General features: G+C 39.9%; 2 protein-coding genes across 4 annotated transcripts in view; both read left to right on the top strand.

Moving 5' to 3' along the window:
- Positions 1-8,335, top strand: part of gtf3c3 (general transcription factor IIIC, polypeptide 3) — a 51,373-nt gene extending 43,038 nt beyond the window's left edge. Inside the window, exons 16-18 of one of the 2 annotated variants that reach the window (XM_052018608.1) lie at positions 2,222-2,346; positions 4,219-4,371; positions 8,059-8,335. In XM_052018608.1, coding sequence (XP_051874568.1) covers positions 2,222-2,346; positions 4,219-4,371; positions 8,059-8,181 — 401 coding nt within the window. In that variant the 3' untranslated portion in view covers positions 8,182-8,335. The remainder of the gene's footprint in view (positions 1-2,221; positions 2,347-4,218; positions 4,372-8,058) is intronic. The other variant, XM_052018615.1, reaches the window with a different exon arrangement.
- A 14,263-nt stretch (positions 8,336-22,598) lies between these two features.
- Positions 22,599-27,156, top strand: part of LOC127572950 (E3 ubiquitin-protein ligase HECW2-like) — a 240,085-nt gene continuing 235,527 nt past the window's right edge. Inside the window, exon 1 of one of the 2 annotated variants that reach the window (XM_052020685.1) lies at positions 22,599-23,050. The gene's annotated coding sequence lies outside the window, so the exon portion shown is untranslated. Of the gene's footprint in view, positions 23,051-23,681; positions 24,360-27,156 lie in introns of those variants that run through there. The other variant, XM_052020693.1, reaches the window with a different exon arrangement.

The following is a 27,156-nucleotide window of genomic DNA, read 5'->3' as shown; positions in this document are numbered from 1 at the left end:
CTCCTTCTCAGTTCTGAAAAAAGGCTCTCTGACCTGAAACATTAACTCTGTTTCTCTTCCCACAGATGCGGTCTGACCTGTTTAGTATTTCCAGCATTTTCTCTTTTTATTTTAGAATCCACTGGGCACTGCAGGGGAGGGCTGTGGAGGAATGTGTTATATTTACCAACACTCCCAGTAATGCATGACTGACCTCATGAGTACACATACCTGTGGATAGTAAGTCAGCAGATAATGAGGACAGTGTATATGTTTTACTCCTGTCATTTTATGACTAAGTAATATATATTTGCATGTATACACATATCTACCTCATATCCTTTTGCCAATCTGAGCATTCATTGATCCAAACCATTTTTTAAAAAGGAATAAGGAAAGCTCAGCAGGTCAGGGAGCTTCAGTGGAGAAAGAAACACAGTTAATGATCCAGAATTCTGATCAAGTCTTCCTTTACTCTGTTTTTCTCTCTCTGCAAATGTTGATTTGACATGCCGAATGATTTTAAGTTTTTTAAAATTTTTTGTGTCTGGGTTGGAGGACTTTAGTTATGGAGAGAGACTGGATAGTCTGGGCTTGTTTTCCCTGGAACAAAGGAGGCTGAGGGGTGACCTGATAAAGGTAGATAAAGTTATAAGAGGCATAGATAGTCAGAATCTTTTTCTCACGGTAGGGGTATCAGGTTTAAAGTGAGAGGAAAGAGTTTCAAAGGGGAGGAGGGGAAGGATTTTTACAGAGAGAATGTTTGATGGAGGAGGTTGTGAAATCAGTTACAATGACTATATTTAAGAGATACTTGGACAGGCACTTCAATGGGCAAGGCATAGGAGGATACGGACTTAAGGTGGCCGAAAGATCAGTGTGGATGTGGTGGCCCAAAGGGCCTGTTTCTGTGCTGTACAACCCTATGACTGTTTCCAGTGTCTGCTTAACCTGTTATCTATTAATGCAATGTCACTTAATTTTATTCCCTCTCCCTAAACTTTCCTAACAAGTCTCTTCTGAAATATGTAGAGTCTTTTCTCAAAATTGATATAAACCATGCAGATTGACTTAGTGTGGCAGTAAATGAAATAATTTGTCGTTCTATTAGTATTAAATGTTTTTGTAAAAACATTCAAGGACCAGAAAATTGTTGCTGTAAAGACACGTTGGGTAAAATACAGTTGGAACAGACTGGAGATTTAACTTAAGTGTATATAGTTATGACGGGCACAGACAGGGTAGTTAGGAAGCACCTACAGTGAAACTCTGACAATTCACTCTCCGACTGTTTGGAAATCCCAATGGTTTGGCATCTGTTCACAAATGTCCCAATTCCCACATTCCCTTTACACTGTCCGGGTTCTGTTTCCTGTGGTCTTTTTAAATTCACTGAGATCCCATTTATCTCACTTCCTCTCAACTCAACAGGGCCCTGTTTCCCCTGCTCCCTTTAAACTCTCCAGGACCCCATTTCTCATGCTCCCTTTGAAATCTCTGCAGCCCTGTTTCCTGCAATCCCTTTAAATAGACTGGCGCACCATTTCCCATGCTCTCTTTAACTCACCAGGCCCCTGTTTTTCATTCTCCCTTTAAACTCACTGGGGCCTCACTTCCCACATTCCCTTTCAAATCCAATAAGTCCCCATTTCCCACACTCCCTTTAAGCTCACTGGGGTCTTTCTTCCCATACTTCCTTTCTATTTTCCAGGTTCTAATTCCTGCACTCCTTTTAAATTCACCTTTTTTATCCCCCCCACATTCCCATTAAACTTACTGGGTTCACTGGGAAAATTTACAGTTTAACATCTAAAAAATAGTGAGTTAGAAGTGTTCTAGAGTATTATTAGGGATAAAATCCAATAATCTGGAAAATTGGCCAGTCTGGGACCATCAGGGTCCCAAGGGTACCAGATTATCGGTGTGTTATTCTATTTCATTTAGCAAAGATGTCAAAAAACAGGGGCATAGATTTAAAAAAATTGGTGGCAGGATTAAAGAAGGAGAGATAACAAAAAGTTTTTTTCACTCATTGGTTGTGGTGATCTGGAACACACTGCTTGAAAGAATGTTAAAGCAATGATCTACATCATATTTTGGACAGTATTAGGAAGGTGAGATTAGATCGGGCAGCTTTATCGACCAGCACAGACACCATGAGTCGAATGGTCTCCCATGTCACCAAATTTGTATGATGCTATGAATTATTTAACAAAATCTTGTCTCTTATTTTAAATCACAGGTCAGTACGTTCAGGCATTTAGGATTTGCCCCAATGAACCCTTACACAGTCTCTGTGTTGGCCTCACTTTTATCCATATGGCATCTCAGAAGTTTGTTTTAAAACGGCATCCTCTTTTGGTGCAGGTTTGTCAAATTCACTGAATCCTAGTTTCAAGTTAGACTGTTTCCTGGATGAACATCTATTTGCTGAACTATTTTGATCCAACATTTTATAACTAGAATGTGTTCTTGTATAATGCATTGAAAATTAAGCTTGTTAAAGTTTCCGAGGACACTTTTACCCTTATGGGAATTACTGGTACTGTTTGGCAAAATCTCTGTTCAATGACTACAAGAAATTTAAAATGTATTGAAAAGGTCATTTTTGGTGTTATTTTGTAGAGCAAGATGTTTCATAGCAGCATTGATTATGTCAGTGCCATGCTGATTTTCAAACAATGACTTATGACCTACAGTATTGTAAATTTGGATTGTGTAGTCTCTGCATTCAAATGAAGAATCCATGAAGAAAATTAATTTTGAATTAGATCAGGCAGAAGCAGCAATATTTAAATGGAGAAACATGGGGGATTTGAAGGCAGATTATGTGGTTTTCCTTTTTTGAGTCAGAGACTTGAAAGGCAGTGATCTCACAATTCATTTCAGCATGGAGAAAAAGATGTATCAAAGACACTTGTATTATACCTTTGTAAGATCGTGGGTTGAATCTTTCTGGCCTGATTCCACTGCCTGGAGTTACTCTCTGTGGTCTCCCAACACCCACACTTATGAGGTACAGATGCAGAAGCTCTGCCTTGCCGATGTGAAGCATCCCAGATTACAGTGTAATTGGCAATGTTGGCTGACCCTCTGGTGGCCCACATCTCCAAAATACTTTTGAAAGCTTTAACAGCCTGCAAAGCCCAGTGTCCAGCTTTGTTGGCTACCGGGCTTTGATATTCAGAAACATTTAAAAACTAATAAAAATTGATACATTTCTAATAATTAAAACAAATTTTAAAAAAAACTTTAGATAAGATATCTTTATTAGTCACATGTACATTGAAACACACAGTGAAATGCATCTTTTGCGTAGAGTGTTCTGGGGGCAGCCCGCAAGTGTCGCTACACTTCCGGCGCCAACGTAGCATGCCCACAACTTCCTAACCCGTACGTATTTGGAATGTGGGAGGAAAGTGGAGCACCCGGAGGAAACCCACGCAGACATGGGGAGAACGTACAAACTCCTTACAGACAGTGGCCGGAGTTGAACCCAGCTTGCTGGCACTGTCAGGATTATGCTAAACTACTTTAAGAAAATAGCTAAAACACCTATTAAAAACATTAATCCAAACCAAATTATTTGAGAAGGCATAGGAGGATGTCTGAGATTTTCTCTCATTTAAATGAGCTGAATGTTCTTTTCATTGCTGGCAACTACCAGGAAAATCTGGGCTGCTTCATCAAATGTATTAGTGGCATCACATAGGTTTGAGTTGCATTTAAAATTAATCAGAAAAGCAACAGCAATCTTTTTTAATACTTCTATGAAGTTCAAAAAAAGAAAGCAACCAAGGTAATCATAGAAAATTGACCCTAAGGAAAGAGGTTGTTGTGGGAGAGGTTAGGTGTTGGCGAGTGATCACGTAGCCAGCAACCAAATGTTTGCTTCAAAACCAGTATTTTGCTATAGTTTTTAATGGTGCTGAAGCTGCTGCTGTGGGGAGAGATTCCCAGTGAACAGGGTCAAGGCAGTTGAAAACAATTCCATTTGTGGATTGGCAAAGGGGGTGAGGTAAGATACACAGAAGACCAAATATAAGGTTCACAAAGTAAGGGAGAATATAAGGTTAGTTTTAGGATGGATGGACCATGAGTGATTGAAGACAAGACTTTAACTTGTTGTATAGGTTACCAAATATGAAGGAAATGGGGAAGCAGGATAGATTTACAATCAAACTAGTCCTGTGGGTGCCATGGTTGGTGTTGTTCACTATATCTGTACTTTTTTTCCAGGGATTTTCCTTTCTTACACGATACTTGGAACTTCGAGGACCTTGCCAAGAAGTGTACTACAACATAGGACGTGCATTACATCAACTGGGGCTCGTGCATTTTGCCATTCATTATTATGAAAAGGCACTGGAGCTCCCTCCTCTTAAGTTAGAGGTATGTAAAATAGTAGAAGTTTTAGTGGTTAACTTTTCTTCTCATTCCACATGACTATACTCTCTCAGGGCAGAAGATCTGGGTTACAAAGAAGGCCATTACTTCATCTTGATTTTAGGAATAACTTCTACATGTGTAAGAGTAGTTGATTTACAATGTCGCTTGCTGTCTAGTGCACCAATGCATTGTGCTGGATTTAATACTAAATGGCTTTTACTTTTTCTTTCTTAATTTATTCCAGTGGTTGTAGCTTTAATTTCAGCAATCAGTTGGTATTTTTAAGGAAAGATTTTGATGTTCCCACATGGCCCAGAAGATGAAGTCAATATGTAAAAGCTTCAGCCTAGGAACAGGCATAGTCTACTGTGAGCCAAGTTATCTAAGCTCAGCTGGGCAGCAATGTTGTCTTTGTAGCCTTGGGGCTTCAGATAGACAAAAACAGCCAAGCTGCTTACTGACTGAATCCTGCATTATCCTGATTGGTATCTAATGGCTGGGCAATGGAAGGCATGTTTATGTTAATTTGGCAGGGATAGAAATTTGGCACTGCTGTGTGAACACCTGACTTAAAATTGAGGCTGGTCTCGGAAAATAACAAGAATTAACAATTGTGGAATCATTACTTGAGTTTATTTGTTGTTTTCCAGAATGGAGCCAAATTTTATTTTTAAACTACATTATTCATTCTCATAATATTATCTTCTTCGTTTGATGCTTATTTTTGCCATGTTAAGGGAATTTTGAAAAAAAGCATTTTAAGCTTCTGTTCTTAAAGTATGCAAGCACAAGCTATTTTTAATAAAGGGCATTGGGAGTGAATGTACTGAACATGCTGATGGAATGGGCTTTAAAACTGTTTCCTCAAAGAAAACAAACAAAATTTGTTAGCTGCCTTTAGCAATCATAAACATCTCATACCACTGATCCTGAGCACTTAACAGAGACAATCTAGTGTACATTCTAATCTTTGGTTGTGAATAAACAAAGACAAATCCAACTGCATTCATGACAGTGGGATCGCCCTTCTGGCTGACACAGGGAAAACTATTGTCAACGTCCGCCTCAACCACCCTCTACCAGTGGTTGAAGTGCTGCTTCCCTAATCGCCATGTGGATTCCTTCTGCCTGGCAGTGGTCTCCACCAAATGTCAGTTCAGAGAGAATGCAGGGAGCAACATCAAACATTGCTTGCCCTTTTTTGGCTCCATAAAAGTCTCTGATTTCATAACTTGCGAGGGACTATGGTGTATCCTTCTCAAATTTGGCTCCCCTGAGAAATTGGTCTCCGTCTTGTGATGTAAGATGCAAACTATGATCTTCACCAACACTCCCAGTGCAGACTGGTGTCAAGAAAGGCTGTTCCATCACCCCAAAAACTTAGCTCAATGTTTCTTGCTAAAGTGTTGCATCTCATCTCCAACAAGTTTCCCACTGAAATGGAGCCCAAACACAGGACTAATGGGAATTCTTCAACCGATGTCACCTTCACTGTAATACCACCATCACCTCAACTTCATTTATCAAGCTGCAGTACACAGATGATGTTTGTATATGCTAGTTCCAAGTCATTGTGGACTCATTCACTGAGCATACGAGACTTTATATTTGACATCCATAAAACATAGGCCCAGCATCATCAGTAAAAGTCCATGACAAAATCCAGGAAAATGTGGACAGCGCCACATACTTCAGGAGCCCACCTCTCAATGCATCATTGCCTTCAGTGCGGTAGTATAATGATTGACTATTTGAGGAAATCAAAACCTCAAACCTGGCACAAAGCTCATGACTAACTGGGCCACAGCAATATGTAGGCTTATGAGTCATGGGCCAGCTACAGCAGCCATCTCTAAGACCCAGAGAGATACCACCAATTCTTTCTCTGAAGAATGAGCCAAATACATTGGCAGGATAAAGAACCTATATCAAGAACGTCTCCCAGGCCAACATCCCCAGCTCTGATCTTAATAGATCTGCTCTGATCACTCAGTTCTAATGGCCAGGTCACATCATTCGCATGCCCAAGCGACATTCAACCCGGATCTTCGTCAGAAAGTCTACTCACATCTTTGTTATGATAAGAGATTATCGGTATTGGTTTATTATTGTCACTAGTACTGAGGTACAGTGAGAAACTTGTCTTGCATACCAATCGTACAGGTCAATTCATTACACAGTGCAGTTACATTGAGTTAGTACAGAGTGCATTGATGTAGTACAGGTAAAAACAATAACAGTACAGAGTAAAGTGTCACAACATTATTAGTGATAGTTAGTGACATACAGCTTAAATTTAAGAGTGTAGAATGATATAGTAAGGGTAATGAGTAGATCTGTAGAGAGCAATTTGCAATGAGTCGCCACCGTGCTAACTCCTAAGCTGCCTATCCATCTACCCAGCTCACCAAACACAACCTGCCCCACCTGTGGGAGAATCTGCAGGCCCCATTTTGGCCTCATCATCCACCTCAGAACCCACTAAACTGGAGTATTAGCAAGCTGTCCTTGATATTGAAGAGACTGCTGGAGAAAACTTTAAAAAGACATATCCAGAGTGATTTTTAAATAGCAAGCTCTGAGACAAACTTTCCTTAGCTACAGAGGGTTTAGGGTATTGATTGGTAATTAGAAGGTATTTTCTTCTAAATCAGGCAAAATGACCCAGTGATGTGGAATGCCTTTGCAACGTCATTACTTATTATTACATGAGAATAACCCAAATTTGAATTAAATGAATCCAACCATCACTTTGATCTACATGTTTTCTTGCTGTATGTGCAATTTAATTATTTGTATCTAGCCTTGATCTTCCCCCAAAATAGAAGAATGTATGAAAAGGACCAGGAATAGGCAATATACTCCCGCTTGAGCATTCTCCTCCATTCAATAAGGTCAATCCTGATTTGATCTTTGGCCTTTGTTTTACCTGATAAGCCTTTTAGTCCAAAGGCCAATAGAAAGGTATTGAATATAACCTACAGGAAAGATTAATGCTACTGAGGCAGAGAGGGTAGCCACAGCAAGTCTGAATTTGATATTTATTGAAGTTAATATAAATGGGTTGTCAACAAAAGTATGAATTGGAATCTTCAATGTCATGATCCAGTGAAGTCAGCATAACTTACACATGTCAAATGCAAGATTACCCAGAAATGATAGCAGTATTGAATTGAGGCATTTGAAATGATAGATTTACTTCATTGATCAGAGTTCAGACCGAACCTTTGTAATTCTACACTTTTTGTTCAGTTGATTGGGTGGGGTTGAATGCTATTTTATTGTAGATTAAAATATCCAGAGCAACTAGCAATCATTTCAGGAAAGCATGTAATGAAGCAGGATAATACACTGTCAAATACTGTTGGTCATCACAAAAAAAATTTAAAGTTCTTCTTCTCTCTGCATTTAGATTAGAGTAGATGTAACCATTCTAACTTCATACTGTCAAGTCAAGTACTGGGAGGAGTAACAGAGTAGCAAGTGAAGACAGATGTAATTCTGTCCTTTACCAAGTCATTTCATGTTGACGCCACTACAGTGTGCAATTATGTAACATTTTGCCAAAAACTATTTAAACCACTGTGGGAACTTTTACATGATAGTCCAACAATAATTTTACTTAGTTTGTTGCAAAATGACCAAAGGAAATTTAAAGAGATTTAATCTAAAGATTTCTTTTAATTGCAGGGAATAGAGGATGACCAAGTGGATCTAAGACGAGATATTGCTTATAACCTATCATTAATTTATCAGAATAGTGGAAACATTGATATGGCTCGAAAACTTATATATACACATTGTATTGTATAAAGACCGTGACACTGTGTTGGAATATCCAGTATAACTTGAGAAGTTGTTTAAAGTGAAAAGGTTAGCCTGTCATTTATGTATATAATTTCATTGATTTCAGCTCTTGTTTTTTTTAAATTACCATTTTGTACCATTAAAACTTTTCTGAAAATGCTCTGATGGGTTACTGTTTTGTTCTACCATAGAGAGGCTAAATATGTCATCCTAAATTGCCAGAAGTTCCACCATAGAACTGTGATTATAGAACATAGAACAGTATAGCACAAGAACAGACCCTTTGGCCCAGGATGTTTTGTGAACTAATTAAACTAATGATGCCTAATTAAAACTAATCCCTTCTGCCTCCACATGGTCCATATCCCTCCATCTCTGCATATTCATGACCCTATCTAAGAGCCTCTTAAACGCCTCTATTGTATCTGGCTCCAGCACCACCCCAACAGCACATGCCAGGCACTCACCACTCTCTATGTGCAAACAAAAACTTGCCCTGCACATCTGCTTTGTATTTTCTCCCTCTCACCTTCAATGCATGCCCACTAGTATTAGACATTTCGACCCTGGGAAAAAGATACCGGCTGTCTATCTATGCCTCTCATCATTTTATAAAGCTCTATTTGGTCTCTCTGGAGAAAACAACCCTATATCACCATAACATTATATCAGCATACTGCAAATAAAGATACCTTTATATCAGCGTACTGCAAATAAAGATACCTTGCAAGGTTTTTCTGTTGATAGTTCTGATATTTACCAACCAAATAGTTCATATTGTAATGCCTTTCATTGTGCTGAAATAATCCAATGAGTTGTGAATCCTGAACCGTCATCTTAACAGTTGGCAGAAATGTTTGAACTTTATGAAAATGGAGTGGAGTTTTTGTTTATGGTTGTCAGGAATGACTCAATATCCCTGTCCTCCATATGGGAATATTGAAATAGGAATACTTAGGAGGAATTTTTTTTTAAAAAAACTGTGTAGCCTTAAGGCCCAGAGCTAAAACTTAAGATACAAGTCAGATTTTAAAGTCTGATGCAGTCTGCAAAGAAAGGCATGCCAAAGATCATTGTTGCCCCACAAAAAGAACAGGACACATGAATTATTTCCTATTTTTCAAGAGAGAATTGAAAAATTCACCTAGTTTGCTCCCTTTAATAGTTATGCTGCATTCTCTCTTCCATTCTGTGAAATAAAGCGTTAATAATTTGTGTCTGGCTTTGAAAAGAGTAGAGTTGCATATTCAAAGGAATAAATAAAAAAAACAGGTTTCACAGTTTAGATCACAGGTGTGTACCTATTTCTTAAACAAAATTAGGCAGGAATGGACACATTCCCGAATGTAACATGTTCAAGCTACTTATCTGAATGACCAGTACCACTGTACCTGAAATTTGTAAGCCTGTAAACCACCATCATTGTTATGGTAATGAAAAGTTTTGTTTACTTTATCTGCTATGATTTATGTGGGAATTATTAACCAATGTGGTGTAATGCTGGTTGTTACATGGAGTCAACAGGAATGATAAAGCTGTCAGAAAACACCATTGGCCACTGAAGATGAAAACATCCATTTCAAGCACATTGTTCCTCATCACCTAAGATCAAAGAACTTTTATAGAGTAATTCTTTAGAGCAGAGCAAGTTAAAAGGAGATTTAATTGGGTTGTCCAAAGTCCTGAATAATTTTTAATAGGATAGGCAGTGAGATGCTGTTTCTACTAACAGAAGGGGCAGCAACCCAAGGACAGAAATTTAAAAAGATACAGTGAAAATCAAAATAGTATTTGTAGTAATTTTATTTTTTTATTCAGTGCATGTACTATTGAAGTGATTGTGCACCATTACAAGAGAACTGACTCAGATTTGAAAGCTGTGCGTTCACAAGTGTTTTCCATTATGTTCTTAAGTTACTGTTTCATGCAGCGTTTAGATTTTCTTAATTTTCATCAAAAATATTGCCCCTGCTTCAACAATGATCGGAAACTCTTGCAACTGCTGACCTTATGTGTAAGGAAATTGGTTGGCAGACTGTCAAGTTGTTAATCTCACTGGGGTCCTCTCAATTAAGCCTGGCAGTCTCATCTTCAAATCTGATTAATTCTTAAATATTAATCATATCTAAAACAGAATCAAACAAAATCACTTTTAGAGAAGCATTTCATGGATGAAAGGAATGAACCTTGAATCTAGTAGATAGTGAAGAAGATTGTGAAAAGATAGAGTAGCATATGGATTAGTTGGAAAGTCGGGCAGAGTGGAGGCAGAAGGAATTTAGTCCAGACAAGCATAACGTAATGCATTTTGGGACGTCAAATACCAACAGGACATACACAGTAAATGGCAGGGACCTTAGGAGCATTGATGTACAGTGGGATCTTGGGGTGCAAGTTCAGCTCCCTAAAAATAGCGACATGTGGATAGAGTAGTGAAATGAAGAAGGCATTCATACTTGCGTTCAAAGGCTGAGGTATTGAGTATAAGAACAACAAACAATCTGCTGGAGGAACTCAGCAGGTCAGCCAGCATCTGTGGATGGAAATGAACGGTCGATGTTTCAGTCGAGACCCTTCATCTGGACCCAAAGTTTTTCACACAATGGGTGATGGTTATATGGAACAAACTGCTAGAGAAAATGGTGGAGGAAGATGCGATTACACTGTTTAAAAGGCATTTGGACAGGTACTTGTATAGGAAAGGAGTAGACGGATATAGGCCTAAGGTGGGCAAATGGGATTAATGTGGATAGGCATCATGGCTGAGTTGGCTATAGTGCTCATTTCCTTGCTGTACAGCTCTATGACTCAATTAATTAAAATATCTAACACTGAATTATTGTCCACCTTGCTAAATGTATATATTCTTTGCATGTGTTAGAATGTATTTCAAAAACGCTTCTTACTTTAATACAATCGTGAAAATTTATAACAGAATGAAGCCACATGGCCTATTGTGTCTGTCAGCCACTGAATGCCCAGCTAATACTTGACCACTGTGCTGGATTGTGGGATATTTTGGATCAGTAAGGCGGAGGGTCTGCATTTGGACCTTGTTAGTGTGGGTGTGGGGAAGCTGCACCAGCAATTCCAGGCAGTGAGATCAGGCCAGAAAGATTCAACCCATTATCTCATAAAGGTATAGTTCAAGTGCCTTTGATGCATCTTTCTCTCCATGCTGAAATGGATTGTGAGAGACTGTCCTTCAATTCTAAGAGGAAAAAAAGAAAACTATGTAGTTATATTCCGCCTTTAAATTACCCAGGCTTCTCCACTTGAATATTGCTCTTTCTCCTTCATCTAATTTAAAATTAATTTTCTTCATGGTTCCTTAATTTAAACATTGCACAAATCCAGATTTGCAATACAGTAGGTCATAAGTCATCATATGAAATTCAACTTGCCTCTAGCTATCATCAATGCTGATAAGAAACAGCTTGCTCTACAAAATAATACAAATAATGACCTTTTCACTACATTTTAAAACTCTTGTGGTCATTAAACAGAAATTTTGCCAGACAGTAGCTATAATTCCCAAATGGGTAAAAGTGTTCTTGGAAACTTTAACAACTTAACAAAATGTTGATTTTTAATTTGTATAAATATTTATTTTTATATTTTTCTGTCCATAATTAATGATCAGGAACTTGCTAACTTGTGTGGAATGGTGAAGTGTGAATTAACAGCATGCAAAGGGACTGTGCAAGACGGGACTGGATTCTGTTGGGGTAAGAGGAGAAAAAGGAAAGGGAGTTCAGCTTCATGACGTTTTATTTACGTTGAATAACAGAAGCTAATTGGATCTTGGAAAAATGAGGGCATCCCACTAATCTGTTCTGTTCCTGTTGCTTTGCTGATGAAGTGGAACCTTTGCAGTTCAAACTCTGCCTATGTGTCATCAACTGCAGAAACTTGGAATGATCCCAAAGCAAAAATATGGGAGGGCACTTTAACAACCTCTGTTAAAGTTTGGCCACCAAATCTATCAGACACCTGGTCTTGTTCCTGTCGATTTATAATGTGCGCTATCAGCTGATACAGATCCTGACTCTCCTGATGAATTGCTGTTCACACATTGCAGAAGCTTATCACCTCTCTGCACTTTAAGTGGTAGGTGAGACCTTCAGGCTGCACATCCCTTCTCAGCTGACAACCATCCTGCTGGTGTTCCTGAGACTTCTGCTGATCTTTAATTTGGTCCTCTTCTGCATTTCACTTTAGTGGCAAATGGACTATTCATGTGGATGTAGCCACTGAGAGCTGCAAAATGTGGTTAATGCTTGGATTCGTTCAAAACTTGGAAAGTGAACTGCAAAGTTTACTAACTTAATTCTGATGTTTTATGAACTTGGCTCCAAAGTTTTCTATGTAATCCATTTCAATGAGCTTCATGAACAAAACCTCTCACCAAGTCACTCACTCAGCTTCAACACCCTCTGAAATTGTAAGCCTCCATCAATGCTGCTGGGTTGACAGTGACACCAATGTCACTGGCCAGTTTCAGAAAGTTTGGGGACTCTTGTGCAAATTCTACACTTTTATTAATATCACCCTTAATATTATAGGGACTATTTTCATACTCAAATTGGCAATCCATTCCCCTCCAGGGGTTGCTCAATTGTAGCCTCACACACTGAGGTTAAAAGCAAAAGCCAAACTGTAGGTGACTTCCTGATCTTGCTCCTAAATTCATGTTCACAGGAGTTAAAATTCAAGTCCAAATGTATGAGATTTTAAAAAAAGATATTATATTGAATCATAGAAGATTAATGACATGTTCAACCCATTGCTGATGAAGGAATCTTACATTGCTTCATCTCACCATCCAATACTTGGTCTATAACCCTGTTGGTCATGGTTGTTAAGTTTTTATCCAAGCCCCGTTTCAGTGTGCCTTTGTCAGGCTCCCAGGCAGTGAGTTCCAGACCCCTATCACTCTCTGGATGAAAAATGTTACCCTCATCTCCCTTCTAACCCTTCTACCAATTTAGTTTAAATGTATGCCCTCTGGTTTTTCATTCCTCTACTAAGGAAAATAGGTCCTTGCTATTTTCCTAGGCCCCTCATAAATTTTATACACCTCAATTAAGTCTACCGTCAGCCTCCTCTGTTCCAAAGAAAGTGACCCTAACTTAACCAATCTTTCCTTATAGCTGTAATTTTCCAATCCTGGCAACATCCTTATAAATCTCTGCACACTCTGTAATGCAATCACATCTTTCCTGTAATGTGGTGACCAGAACTATATGCAGTAGTCAAACTATGGTCTTGAATGCAATGCTAGTATAACCTTCCTGCTCTTACCTTCTATGCCGCTCATGAAAGCATCCCATATGCTCTTTTAACCATTGTCTCCACTAGCTCTTCTACCTTTGAAGATCTGTGAACATATACTCCAGTTCCCTTTTTCCCTCCACACCTCTCAATATCCTCCCATTTATTGGCACAAATACGTTGCATCAGATTTCCCTAGATTCACTTCTATTTGCCACTTTTCTGACTAACTTACCAATCAGATGGTCTAGTGCTTTGCTCCTCGCTCTCAATCACATAGCCAGTTTCTGTGATAGCTGCAAACTTCTTTAACATGACCACTGTATCATTAATATATATTACAAAAAGCAGGGGACAGGACTCTATGGAAACCCATTGTAACAGCTTCATACCTGCTAATCATTACACTTTGCTTCCTGCTAATAAGCAGTTTCATATCTAATTTATCCGTCTCCCATAGATCCCATGGGATTTTACTTCCTCAGATGGCCTGTCATGTGGGATGCTGTTTGAAGCCTTGCTAAGATCCTTGCAGATTGTATGCTAATAATCTGCTATTTATGCATATCCAGACTGAGATGTGTTAAAATGCCCGACAACATATGTTTTACACAATGGATACCAGTTCTTTTTGAAGGTATCGATATCTCTTTGGTTGGTGATGTGTCAGTCAATAACTGTTTACTTATGCTGGTTGAATTCTGTGATTTGAATTGATAATCTTTATTTGTATAATTTAGAAGTATTGATATCGTAGGCTATTTAGCCCATTTCAATTAGATCATGATTGACCTTTGACTTAACTCCATATACAGTATATATCTTCTCTGCATATCACTGAATGCCTTTGAACATAGAACATTTATAATTATTGGTTAATAAAAAATCTATCAATCCTATATTTAAAACTAATAATTACTTACTATTTATGGAGGAAGAGAGTTCCAAACTCATACTACCCTTTGAATGCAGCAATGTTTCCACAACTTCATTTCTGAAAGGGTTGGTTTTAAATGTTAGACTATTCCCCTAAATTCTGGATTGAATTTAAATTTCAACTTAATTTGAAATAGAGCTTCATTTGATTTCACTATACACTTACAAGGGAGTAACGGTAGCTTGAAATATCTTTTGGGTGAAGTACTTGGTATTGCTATTGGTTTATTATTATCACTTGTACCGTGGTACAGTGAAAAGCTTGTCTTACAAACCGATCGTACAGGTCAATTCATTACACAGTGCAGTTACATTGAGTCAGTACAGAGTGCATTGATGTAGTACAGGTAAAAACAATAACAGTACAGAGTAAAGTGTCACAGCTACAGAGAAGGTGCAGTGCAGTAAGGTGTGAGGTCACAACAAGGTAGATCATGAGGTCATAGTCCATCTCATTGTATAAGGGAACTATTCAATAGTCTTATCACAGTGGGGTACATTAGATAAACTGAAATTGCTGTTGGTGAGGATGACCAGACTTAACATGGTCTGAGAATTGTGCATTGAAATCAAATCTAGGACATCTGACCAAATCAATCAGAAGCAGAAGTGGGCCACCATTGTTGTTTTACTTAATGAATGAAAAATGGTCTGAATGCTGTCTCTACTACCACAGAAGCCAATATTTCCTCACTTTGACTTCAGCAGATACATAGATTTTATTCTCAAAAAAATCATGCTTGTGTAAATCTTACAAGTTAATTTTTCAAAATGCATTTAATTTTCTGTTCTGATCATTTCATATATTATTTCTGTGTATTTTTTCCACACAGCATGAGGAAAGGTTTGTACCATTCCTTACATGTCATTTGGGTTTTATTCGCCCTCTGCTATTTCTCTTCCCCCTTCCCAATACTTAATGGCTAAAATAAAAGCTACACTCATATGAAGAACATCTAGCACCAAGTAGCTGATCTTTTAGGGAAAACTATTAATATCGTGGTGCTTTCAATGGGAAAGGCAGAACTGCATTATTTTAACATCTGGATGTGTGTCATTTTTCTTTAAATAGTAAATTTGGCCCACAAATAATTAACAATTTCACAAGAACTTTAGCTGCTTTTTATGCTTCCTGTAGCTCATCAACAATTTGATCTATTAGAAGCAGATTGCTTTTCGTACACTTTGCTGAGTTGGTCACGAGTCAAGCTATTGTGAAATATATTCAATCAATATTTATTTAATTCAACTCTGAACAATTGGAAACAAAGGCAAGGCTTTTATTGAACAAAATGGATGTGGAACCTGTGTCACTGCTAGGTATCAAGCCACCAATAATTAATTGCAAATGAGCAATTTCCCATAACCAAAATCTGCTACAAGAGTGTGCAGTTCTGGCACATTTCTAGGTAAGTTATTGTTCAAGAGTTTTTAGTAATGCTTGCACAAATGGAGTGGGACATATGGAGTGCTTAAGAACCCTCACATTTGGTGGAAACCAGGCTGAAGTAATCTGAAGATAAGAGTGCAAGAAAATATTTGTCACCAGAATGGTTATGACTGCAATTTTATTTCCTGAGTGCTTCAAGTAGGAAGACAAATCAGTCAACTGAAGAGGGCATCTGGTTCATTGCAATATTAAAATTGTGTTCCTATGATATCAGCAGAGCCAGTTTTGGGGTGAACTGAGTACAGTGTGCACTACATAGCCTCATGTGTGTATCAGCAAGCAGCTATTCCAGGCTCCACAAACCCATCACACTCCACGTTCCTAAATGCCACTGCAGAAATGGACTTGTTCCAGGCACCTACTTTCCACCAGCTCAGAGGCTGACCAAACCATTTGCTTGCAGCTGCAGCCTGCAAGCCTTATGGAATTGGGCACAAGATCTTAAGACGGACTTGCCCTCCCCAGGGATCTCAGCCACCCTGATTCCAGTAAGGGAGGAATACACTGAGCACAGGATGCCAAGTGTAGAGTTGAGGGAGGATAGAAAGCATGGAAAACTAGAGTAGGGCATGCAGGTGTAATTCAATGTCATTTCAAATGTCCTTACTTTTAAGTAGTGTAGCAATGTTTTGTATAGTGCATAGCTAGGTCAACACTCACATGGTTAACTGTGTAAAGTTGTCACACTCTGAATTCCAAACACCATTCTGGAGCTCTACTTGCCACCTACTGTGTGGAGGGTATAATTATAGAGTGATAAATTCACTTGGCGGTTGCCATAGGAATTTGCAAAGGAATATAAAAAAATAAGGACAGACATGGCCTGACTTAATTATCTAGTTTCTCTAATCTTGCTTCACCTTAAGATTATGCTTGGTTTAACTTTTTATGAGATTCCATGAGAAATTGATGTGTTTATTTTATTTATAATCCAGAACTTGACCATGTGCAGGCAGATGTGCAGTTTAACTTTGCATCATGGTTGGCACAGACATTGTGGTCTGAAGGGCCAGTTCCTGTGTTGTGCTGTTCTCTGCTCTAATAACTCAAAATTAATTTCTTAATACTAAAAGGTTTCAAATTGATAAATTTAACCCTTAAGTGAATTGTATTGTTGATTTCTTGTCCTGATGTTAGAAATCATCTGACTTTTCACATCAACACTCCCCTGCTCATAATCTAATGGTATGGGTTTCATATTGATTTAATTTTGACATTTGAGCTGCATCTGATTTGATTTTGGTCAACCTTTGTCCTCAGCCTGTTTTCCATCATACAAATCCAGCTCTGCACATGTCCAAGCAGAGAACCTCTTTTGCCTGGTTGGCATTCTATACATGCTAAGTCAGTGATTCTATGCAGATTTGCTCTTCACCATGTTGTAAAGTGCTCTGTGATGCTCTGAGGATATGATAAGATTCTAAATTAATGCAAGTTATTGATCTTTTAAATACCACAACAGAAATGTACACTTTAAACTTCCCATTATAAATTACATTACATGACACTAGGAATGGATCTAAAATTGAAGTTCATGCCACATATCCTATCCATCTCAAAGACCATTTACTTCCATCTGTAGTACATTGCTAATCTTCATCTCACTCTTACTCCTGTTGAAATACTTATCCAAGTTTTCACCACTTTAATTTCCCCAGCTCCCTCTCAGTTACCTCATAATTTCCATCCCTCTATTCTATTCTATTGCTCAGTCCCCATAGCATTGACTGTCAAATCTGCATTGGGAAAACCTATCTACTGTTGAGCCCATTTCTGCAAATTCCTTCAGCTTTGTGTCCTCAGTCCTCAAGTCATGTCTAATATTAAACTGTTTTCCTTTTACTCTTCAATCATTTAAATCCCATTTTATCTGCATCATTAAAAACTCTTTTCTAATCAAAACACTGGTACACGTGGTGGTTAGCGTGACGCTATTACAGCGCCAGCGATCGGGGTTCGATTCCCGTCGCTGTCTGTAAGGAGTTTGTACGTTCTCCCGTGTCTGCGTGGGTTTCCTCCAGGTGCTCTGGTTTCCTCCCATGTTGCAAAGACGTATGGGTAGGTTAATTTGGGTTTAAAATGGGCGGCGTGGACTCATTGGGCCAGAAGGGCCTGTTACCACGCTGTAAATAAAAAATACTTATTGACTGGTACAACACTGACTATTCAAGATGTTATGTAAATGTTGTTTGAAAGTTGAGTGATGAAACTCTTTAGAATACCAAAAGCTTATTTTCCCAGAAATAAGTTTATATTATCTGAAAATCATTATCTACGCTTGCATTTGAGGTTAATTTTACATGAGAGATATGGCCATTGCCGTCAATTTATAATAATGGATTGATCAAATAATACACGAGGATTATTTTTAACAACATGCATTTGAAGATGCTATCAGCTTTAGTGGATTTAGCATATTATCAATTTTGGTTATGCAAATGTGACTGTGTTTGACTGTGACATCTCAAAACCAGGTTTTTGAGATGTGCATTGAAACAGTCAAACCATCTGACGTGTACTATTCCTGTACTTCCACTGGTAATTTGAAATCTGGTTGTGAAATGAACAAAAATAATCACCTGAATACTTACTTTAATTTCAGTCCTGTGCTTTGCTTTTATTTTCCCCTATTCGTATCTCCTCACAAATTTAAATGGGTTGAGTGTCTGAGAGTCTGTTAGTTTTGTCATCTCCTCCTCATCTCCATCCCAGGGACATCTGCATTCAGTCCAGAGTTATGGTTCTTAAAATGATGCTTGCTCTAAGCTTTAGTTTTATTTATTTTCCTGGTAATGTTCCTTCATATTGGTTATAGACGTTAAAGCTCATCGTGTTTTAGGGTTTTAACATTCTTGAGTACTTGCACATTATGGAGAGATGCAGGATGTTTCTGCAATATGAATGTCAGTGGCTTTTTAATCCAGGCATTCCAATTACTTTATTTCTGGGTTTCCTGATGTATTAGGTTAAGCAGGCAAGATGAGAATGCATGCAGCATGATTTTAACATTACTATTTAAAGGGACACTGCAAACATAACATTGTCAGCACATTGCGAGGTACTTTCAACTGTGCAAGATCTGTCAAGTTTTTTTTCCCCTCCACCATTAGCAGAGAGCTTTACATCACCATAAAGTGCTCTGTTGAGAGTTGTGGTTAAGAATTAATGAGCAGATTCACAAAAAAAAATCTGCTGAGTCCTACTACTCATAATTGTGGAATACAAATTCAGACTTCCTTACCAAGATACCAATTCTGCACTGCAGTTATACCGAGCTCAATTTACATGTATATATCTCACATATTTACCCAGACAGGAAGTCCTTTTTATTTAGTCCTTTCTACTTAGACCTGAAAGAGATATTCAGCTCTAAATAGAAAGCAGAATTCATGATGATTGCTTTTAAATAAATAAATCAGTTACAATAGTCTTAATATTACTAAAAATGTTGTGCCACTAAGCATATATTTGCATCAGTTTCTAAGCTATGCCTTAGTACAGCCGTTAACAATATTTTTTCTCAGGATAGCATATGGCGTTCATCAAATAGAATGCGACTGTTTCCCTGAAAAGTGATTCTTAAGTCTGTTAAAACATTGCATTATTACTCTTATCTATTAATTTTCAACTTCCCATATTAAGAAATGGAGCAGATAGTATGCAGCAACAGATATTTTGGAATATCCCGGTCGCCAATAGTTAAACCAGTGAATCATAACCAAACAAAGCCTTCTCTTCTTTTAATAAAAATTTAGTAAATTAGTAAGATAATTATTAATACCTTTTAATTCCTCTAATTCATTCACTTGGACCTCATTAGCAAAAAAGTGTAATTGAGAGAAAATGCAATGTAATTACAATTTGTATAGTTATTAAATATTCCCAATAAATGAAAATGCAGAGGAGTGCTCTACTTTTCTTTGATTAACAAGCAAAGACTTCTTTGAGAAATGCTTTAAGATATGTTCAACTATGGCTCAGCTAGGAAAGTTCTTATTTTGTAGTATTTTGTGGAACTTAAAAGGTATCTTAGACTTTGACGACATAGTTTTGTCTAATACCGACAGAAGGTTTTAAGATTTTGGGGTATGTCACTGATCTCCTATTCTATTTTCCAGGATATGATACTCAAAACCAATACCGTAAAAAAAATTAACTGGCAATATGTGAGCATTGCTAATTGTAAAAGCTTGTTACATTTTATTTAAGTATGCTCACTTTGGTGAATCAATAATTGTAGAGGTCATTTGGCATATCGTAGGGTCTCCCTGATAGCACTGAGGTAAATGAGGATGAAATGTTAGTAAATGAGGATGAAATTTTAGACAACCCACCAGAATAATTCATCACTTCTCTTTGAATACTGTCATTGTGCATTTTACATACACCTGAACAGGGCTTTAGTTTAGCATCCCGTGTAGACCAACCATTCCTTAAGCACTGCATTGAGGCTGTAAGGGCGTGAAGCTAGTCCCCAAAGATAGAATGGGAGAAGAGCTTTTAAGAAGGGACAAGCTAACATGTTTTTCTTTCGTTCATTCCTGAGAAACTACTCACACTTTCCAAGTTTATAATATACATTTATGTATGTAGACGTACATTGTGTAACCAATAATTTATTTGTCTACCTGGTATTTATCTGTCTCCCCTGGGACTTACAGCTAGACTTGTATTTGCAGTTTATCACATATGAATGTTGACAAAGGTTCAATTGTAGTCTCCTTTTTTTCTCCCTTTGTGTGCTTAAGGTATCTAACTTTAATGTTGTCTTCTCCCAGTTACCCTGAAATTTGATATTCGGGGCAGAAGTAGAAAAGATTCAGTTCCTGCCATTCTATACCAGGAGGCTCATATATTGTGAGTTATTAGTATGTCTTCCCTTTAGATTTGCAGTAGAAATTGTCTTAAAGAAGGTAATACTCTGGAATGGCTGCAACTATGTTCAGCCTTTCTACTAGAATTTTGTCTGGTACTGGATTAAATTTGCAACTGAACGTTTTGCCTGACAAAAAAAATGGCCAATTTGGAACAAAGTAGTATGAGCAAGAATGGATAATTTCCAAACCTACCGAGCTGGAATCAATCCTATGAAGACGCAGAGAGCAGTTGTGGCTGCCTGCCATCATTGCCCCTTATCTTGCACTAACTCAAACTGAATGCACAATACACCTCCACTACATTCCTTGTTGAAATATTACTGATGACATGTCCCCTTAAGAAACCTGAAATTAAACAAAAGCAGGATCTCATTTTAAATCTCCACATACTATTATTAATTTTTTTCTTGTGACAAGAGGGTTCGCAGTGCATTTTCATATTGGCATAGAGTTCTTTTGTCTGAGTCAGAAGGTTCTGAGTTCAAGTCCCAGTCCAGAAGTTGGACCATACTCATTCAAAGTAACATTCCACTGCAGTACTGGGGTACTTTATTTTTCTTTTTGTATTATCGGGCATGCTGGGCAGATTAGCAACACAAAGAAGCTTAATCTGATTTTAACTGTCCCTTACCTACCACATTATTTCCCCATATCAGAGAAATAACCCCTGTTCCCACCCATTGCCCTCTCCCGCCATGTCTGCTACCTAGACTAACTTGTTTCTCTCTTTCTCAGTTCTGATGCGGGGTCACAGGCCTGAAACATTACTGTTTCTCTTTTCACAGATGCTGCCTGACCTGTTTAAATCCCATCAGCCTCTCAAGTGCATTTAAACTATTAAGAGGAAGAACTTCAAAGAAATACTGTTCAGTGTTTGTTTCTCAATTAGCAACACTTGAAAACATTAGTATTCTGGTCATTATCACATTGCTGTTTCTGGGAGCTAAATGTGCACAAATTGGCCATTGTCTTTCCTGCATTACAGTAATAGGTAAACTTTGAAAGTATTTAATTGGCTGTAAAGTGCTTTGGGACATCCTAAATAGAATAACAAAGGCACTGTACAAAGATGAGCTAGTTTTCATTCTTTGGGATTTCTTTCTGGGCTGTTTGTGAACGTTAAGGCGCAAGGCACTGCAGATGCTGAAATCTGAAGTCCAGTTGAAGGGTCTCTTTCAGAAACATTGACTGTCCATTTCCTTCCACAGATGCTGCTTGACCCGCTTGAATTCTTACAGCGTCTTGTTTGTGAACGTTTTTGGATAAACACCCGCAGAACAGAAATGCTGCCACTAATTTATTTGATCTAATGAAAGGTCATCCTAACCCTGAACTGTTAACTCTGTTTCTCTCTCCTCGGATACTGACTGACCTGTTGAGCAGTCCCCAGCATTTTTTTCCTGTTTATTCTAAGATTTCCGGCATCAGTGTTTTGGATTTGTGGATCAGAAATCTGATATAAAAACACTAAACGCCGGAAACACTTAGCAGGTAAGGCAGCATCTGTGGAGAGAAAAACAAGAGTTAACATATCACCTCGAAAACTTCATCAGGTCTTCGATCTGAAACGTTAACTGTTTATTTTACATCACAAGGTGCCTGACCTGCTGAGTGTCTCCAGCATTTTCACATTTTATTTTTTGTAACGCACTCTCTCCACGACTACTATCTGATCTACTGAGTTTTTAAAGCATTTGCTGATTTTGTTTTCTCTCTATCAAGAGGCTACCCGGGGCCACACAGGCGACGAGGAGTCCCAGTGTAAATGAGGCACAGGAATCCCTCTGCGGTAGAGGTGTTTGGTGCAGGAGCCAGATTTGGCGTCCTGCCGTTTAACGCTGGATTACGGGAGGAGGAGGAGGAGGAGGGGACTGGGGCGGGGAAGCTTCACTCTGCCAGCTCACCTGCGGCAACTGGGGAGGGAAAAATAAGGCGTGAGAAGAACAACTGGCGTGAGCTGTGCAAAGAGCCCGAGGAAGCAGGAGCTTCGCCGGCGTGGATGCTGCAGCGGAAGCCGTAAAGGAGGAGGCGAGGGTTTCCAGGCAGCCGACGTCGGTTCCCGCCGGTGATTTGCATCGCTCGCTCGCAATAACCAGCTTGGGGGTATTTTTGAGGAAAGGCAAAGACACAACAAGGAATAATTCCGACATTTTATTTTGTTCAAAAAGGGGCGTTCATTAACATTTGACACACTGTCCCTTCCAGACATAGTGTGAGAGGGGGTTAGCGAGGCTGCAGTGGGTTCCGTTGGGGGAGGCGAGGGGACGAGATCCTCCATCTCTCCGGACAAGGCTGGGCTGTTCAGGATGACTGGATTTCCCGCGATCTCCTCGTTCTGGTGAGTGACTGCGTCTCTCGTTCCTGTTTGCTGTTTTATTTTTGGTGGCCACTTCTTGTTGCAGCTGCGATTTCCCTCTCCCACCACCACCCCCCCCCCCCCCCCCAGTGCCGGCCAGGTGGGTCGGAGAGAGACCCCTTCAAGGCCTGGGCCGGGTGAGGAGTGGGAGAGACCCCACCGCAGGCCTGGCTCTGGAGAGAGACCCGCCGGGTCCAGAGACCTCTCGGGCCTGGGTGGGAGGGAGGGAGGGAGGGACCACTCAGGCCTGGCCGGGTCGGTGGGAGAGACCCCCCCCCTCGGGTTTAGCTCTGGAGACTGTGAATGGAAGGAAAGTTGAGCCTCTCCTTGTCCCGCCCTCCGACCATAACCGCCGGCGTTCTGCAGATGCGACGCCCCGCAACTGTGTTCAACAAACACCGAACCCTCGCCGACGCTCCCACCCGTGGTTTGTACTACGCCGGCCGAGGAGACTTGGTGCTGATTAATGTCCTGGGCCAGACCCCGAATGTCACTGACACGCATCTGGGCAGGACGACACACACCCACGTATAAATAAACACGGGCCAATCGCCCTCCCCGCTGCTGTGCCCGGTGATAGGCGCTTGTCCTAAATCATATATATGCTCACCCTTTACGACCCCCGCCCTCACAACGCGAGCTGGCGATGCGGCGCCCTACCCCAGGGTAGTCGGCCGCCGGCCCCACCATGCGGGGAGGGTGGGGTGATGCGACATTTGGGGGACTGACCCCGCAGTCACATCACCTCCCCGGGTTTTTTCTCTCTCTCTCTTCGCTGTCTTGCATGATTTATGTGTAATTTATGTTCTCTGTACCTACGTGCCTGTGATGCTGCTGCAAGCAAGTTTTTCATTGTACCTGTACCCCACCGTACTTGTGCACATGACAGTAAACTCGACCTGACAGTTGCCCCGGGATTTGCTCGGAGGGCCGCGCTGTTGGCAACTTGTGGCTAGTCCTGGGTACAAGGGGCGCCCACGCCGATTGTTTACTGTTCCAGAGCTTCCTCCCATCCGAGGGCCCGCGGGTGGAGACCAGAGACAGCCTCTTTGACGCTTGCCAGCTGGGGCTCTGTCGGTAGTTCTCATCTCCCCCGAGTCAGCAGTCCCACTTTAGAGACTGAACAACGAAATCTAGGCTGGATTGCATTTTCAACTGCTTCGCCCGTTGCAGTGTTGCTTTATCAAAGCTGCTGCTTTTTGGATGAGATGTTAACCCCAGGCTCTCTCGGATGGACTTGGAAATGGTCGTCCAGTTTCCAAGAAGGGCAGGGAAGGTCTCTGGTGTCCTGGTAAAACCACTTTTATAATCCGTACTTTTAAAGATGATCACTCGTGCACTGTACTCTGATGTAAAAACTGAAGTCAATGGGCATCATTGAAAATATTCCAATGGTTGGAGACATGCCATGGACAAAAGATTATGTTTTTTTGTTGTTGGAAGTCAATGCTCAGGGTAGTGTTCTTGGCCCAGTCATCTTCATCGGCTTCATCAATGATCCTATCTGCATCATTGCTAGAAATAAGAATGTTTGCTTGTGATATTTATTTACCATATAATAATATTCATAAATTCATAATATTCAATTTCATTTGTAACTCCTCAATGTCCACACTTGCATGTGGGATCCAGACAGCATTCAGATAAGTGGCAAGAAAATGGGTCCATTAAGAGTGGGCCTCACCACGTAGCCTTGGCATTCAATGGCATTACCTAAACTAGGTCTCCCATCATTAACATTCTGGAGGTCACCATTGACCTGAACCCCAACTAGACCAGTTGGTCCAGAACACATGGGATCCAGGGTGAGTTAGCAAATTGGATACAAAATTGGCTTGGTGGTGGGAGGCAGAGGGTGGTAGTGGAGGGTTGTTTTTCAGTCTGGAGGCCTGTGACTAGTGGTGTGCCGCAAGGATCAATACTGGCTCCTCTGTTGTTTGTCATGTATATTAATGATTTGGATGAGAATGTAGGTGGCGTGATTACTAAGTCTGCAGATGACATCAAAATTGGTGATATAGTGGACAGTGAAGAAGGTTTTCTACTGTTACAACAGGATATAGATCAACTGGGAAAGTGGGCAAAGGAATGGCGGATGGAATTTAACTCGGGCAAGTGCAAAGTGATGCATTTTAGGAAGTTAAACCAGGGCAGGACATACACGGTGAATGGCAGTATTGTTGAATGAGAGACATTGGGGTCCAAGTACATAGTTCCCCGAAAATGGGAAAACAGATATACAGAGTGGTGAGGAAGGCCTATGGCGTGCTTGCTTTCATTGGCCGAGTCATTGAGTACAAAAGTCAGGACATCACGTCACAGTTGTACAAAGCATTGGTTAGCCACACTTGGAGTATTGTGTGTGTTCTGGTCACCACACTGTAGGAAGGACAGTGGTTAATCTGCAGAGGGTGAAGAAAAGATTTATGAGGATGTTACCTGGATTGGAAGGCTTGAGTTATCAGGATAGATTAGATAAAATTATAAGAGGCATAGATAGCCAAAGTCTGTTTCCCATGTTAGGGTTGTCTAAAACTACAGGGCATGGACTTAAGGTGAGAGGGTGGAGGTTTAAAGGAGATCTGAGGGGTGAATTTTTCACACAAAGTGTTGTTGGTATTTGGAATGAGCTGCCAGAGGAGATGGTGGAGGCAGGCACAGTAACAACATTTAAAAGGTATCTGGACTGGTACTTGAATGAACGAAGCATAGAAGGATATATAATTAATGTAGGCAGGTGGGATTAGTGTAGATAGGCATGATAGTTGGCATAGATGCAGTGGGCTGAAGGACCTGTTTCTGTGCTGCACAACTCTATGACTCTATAATTACTGTGGCTACAAGAGCAGGTCAGAGTGACTCACCACCTGACATCCCAAAGCCTTTCCACCATCTACAAGGTATGTCAGAAGCATGAAGGAATATTCTTCAATTGCTTAATGACTGTGGCTCAAACAACACTCAAGTCGTTTGACACCATCCAGGACAAAGCTGCCTGCTTGCTTGGATGCCTGCCTACCGTCTGACATGTTTATTCTCTCCACTGTGGCACAGAGCAGCTGCATTGTGTACCTTTTGTGTAAATGCAGTTACTTGCTGAGTCTACCCAAACAACCAAACCAACAAACTTTGCCAGCAAGAAGGACGAGGGCTTCAGGTGCATGGAAACGCCTGTGCAGGTTCCCCTGTAAGTCACACACCAACCTGATTTGAAAATGAATTGCTGTTCCTTCATTGCTGCAGTGTTTTAATCCTGGAACTCCCTCCCTAACAAGACTGTGAGGTACCTTCACCAGATGGACTGCAGCAGTTCAAACTCACTACTATTTTCTTGAGGGCCGTCAAGGATGGCCAACAGTTTTGGGGTTTGCCAGTGATGCCCAGATCCAAAAATGAATATGTTAAGAAAATGTTGTTGCTTTATCTTAAGCATCTTTCAGTTTGATTGGGCTGTTTATTACTCTGGTATGAACTCTGACCACCCAACCCAAACTCAACAGGATTTGACTGTGTTTTATTTAGGTCAGCTGTATATTCTGATGAAACATTTGGGTTTGGCTTGGGTTGTGACTTATTGGTTGTGCTCAATCCAGTTTGGGATGATTTGCTTATTGTGACTGACCTGTGAATAATGTGTACGATTGTTGTACTTACAGATATGGTTGTGTTAGGAAAAAGAATTAAACACACGTGCTCAAGTCAAATTTACATGGGTTGTAGTTAAAAAGAACATAGAACAGCACAGCACTGGACAGGCCATTCAGCCCACAATATTGTGCCGATCTTTATGCTAATTTATACCAAATGTCCTCCTCCTGTGTATCATCCATATCCCTCCATATCTATCTAAAAACCTCTTAAACTCAGCCAAACTGCCTGCTTCCACTACTACCCTGGTAATCTATTCCAGGCACCTACCATTCTCTGCATTAAAAAAAAACTTGCCCATCACATCACCTTTAAACATCATCCCCCTCTAACCTTAAGTATGTCCTCTGGTGTTTGACATTTCCATCCTGGGGAAAAGATTCTGACTGTTTACCCTATCTATGTCTCTCATAATTTTATAAACCTCTATCAGGTCTCCC

Source organism: Pristis pectinata, chromosome 1 (genome assembly GCF_009764475.1).
Source record: "Pristis pectinata isolate sPriPec2 chromosome 1, sPriPec2.1.pri, whole genome shotgun sequence".
Taxonomy (NCBI): domain Eukaryota; kingdom Metazoa; phylum Chordata; class Chondrichthyes; order Rhinopristiformes; family Pristidae; genus Pristis; species Pristis pectinata.
The sequence above is the reverse complement of the archived record's forward strand: the minus strand, read 5'-3'. Positions and strand labels throughout refer to the sequence as shown.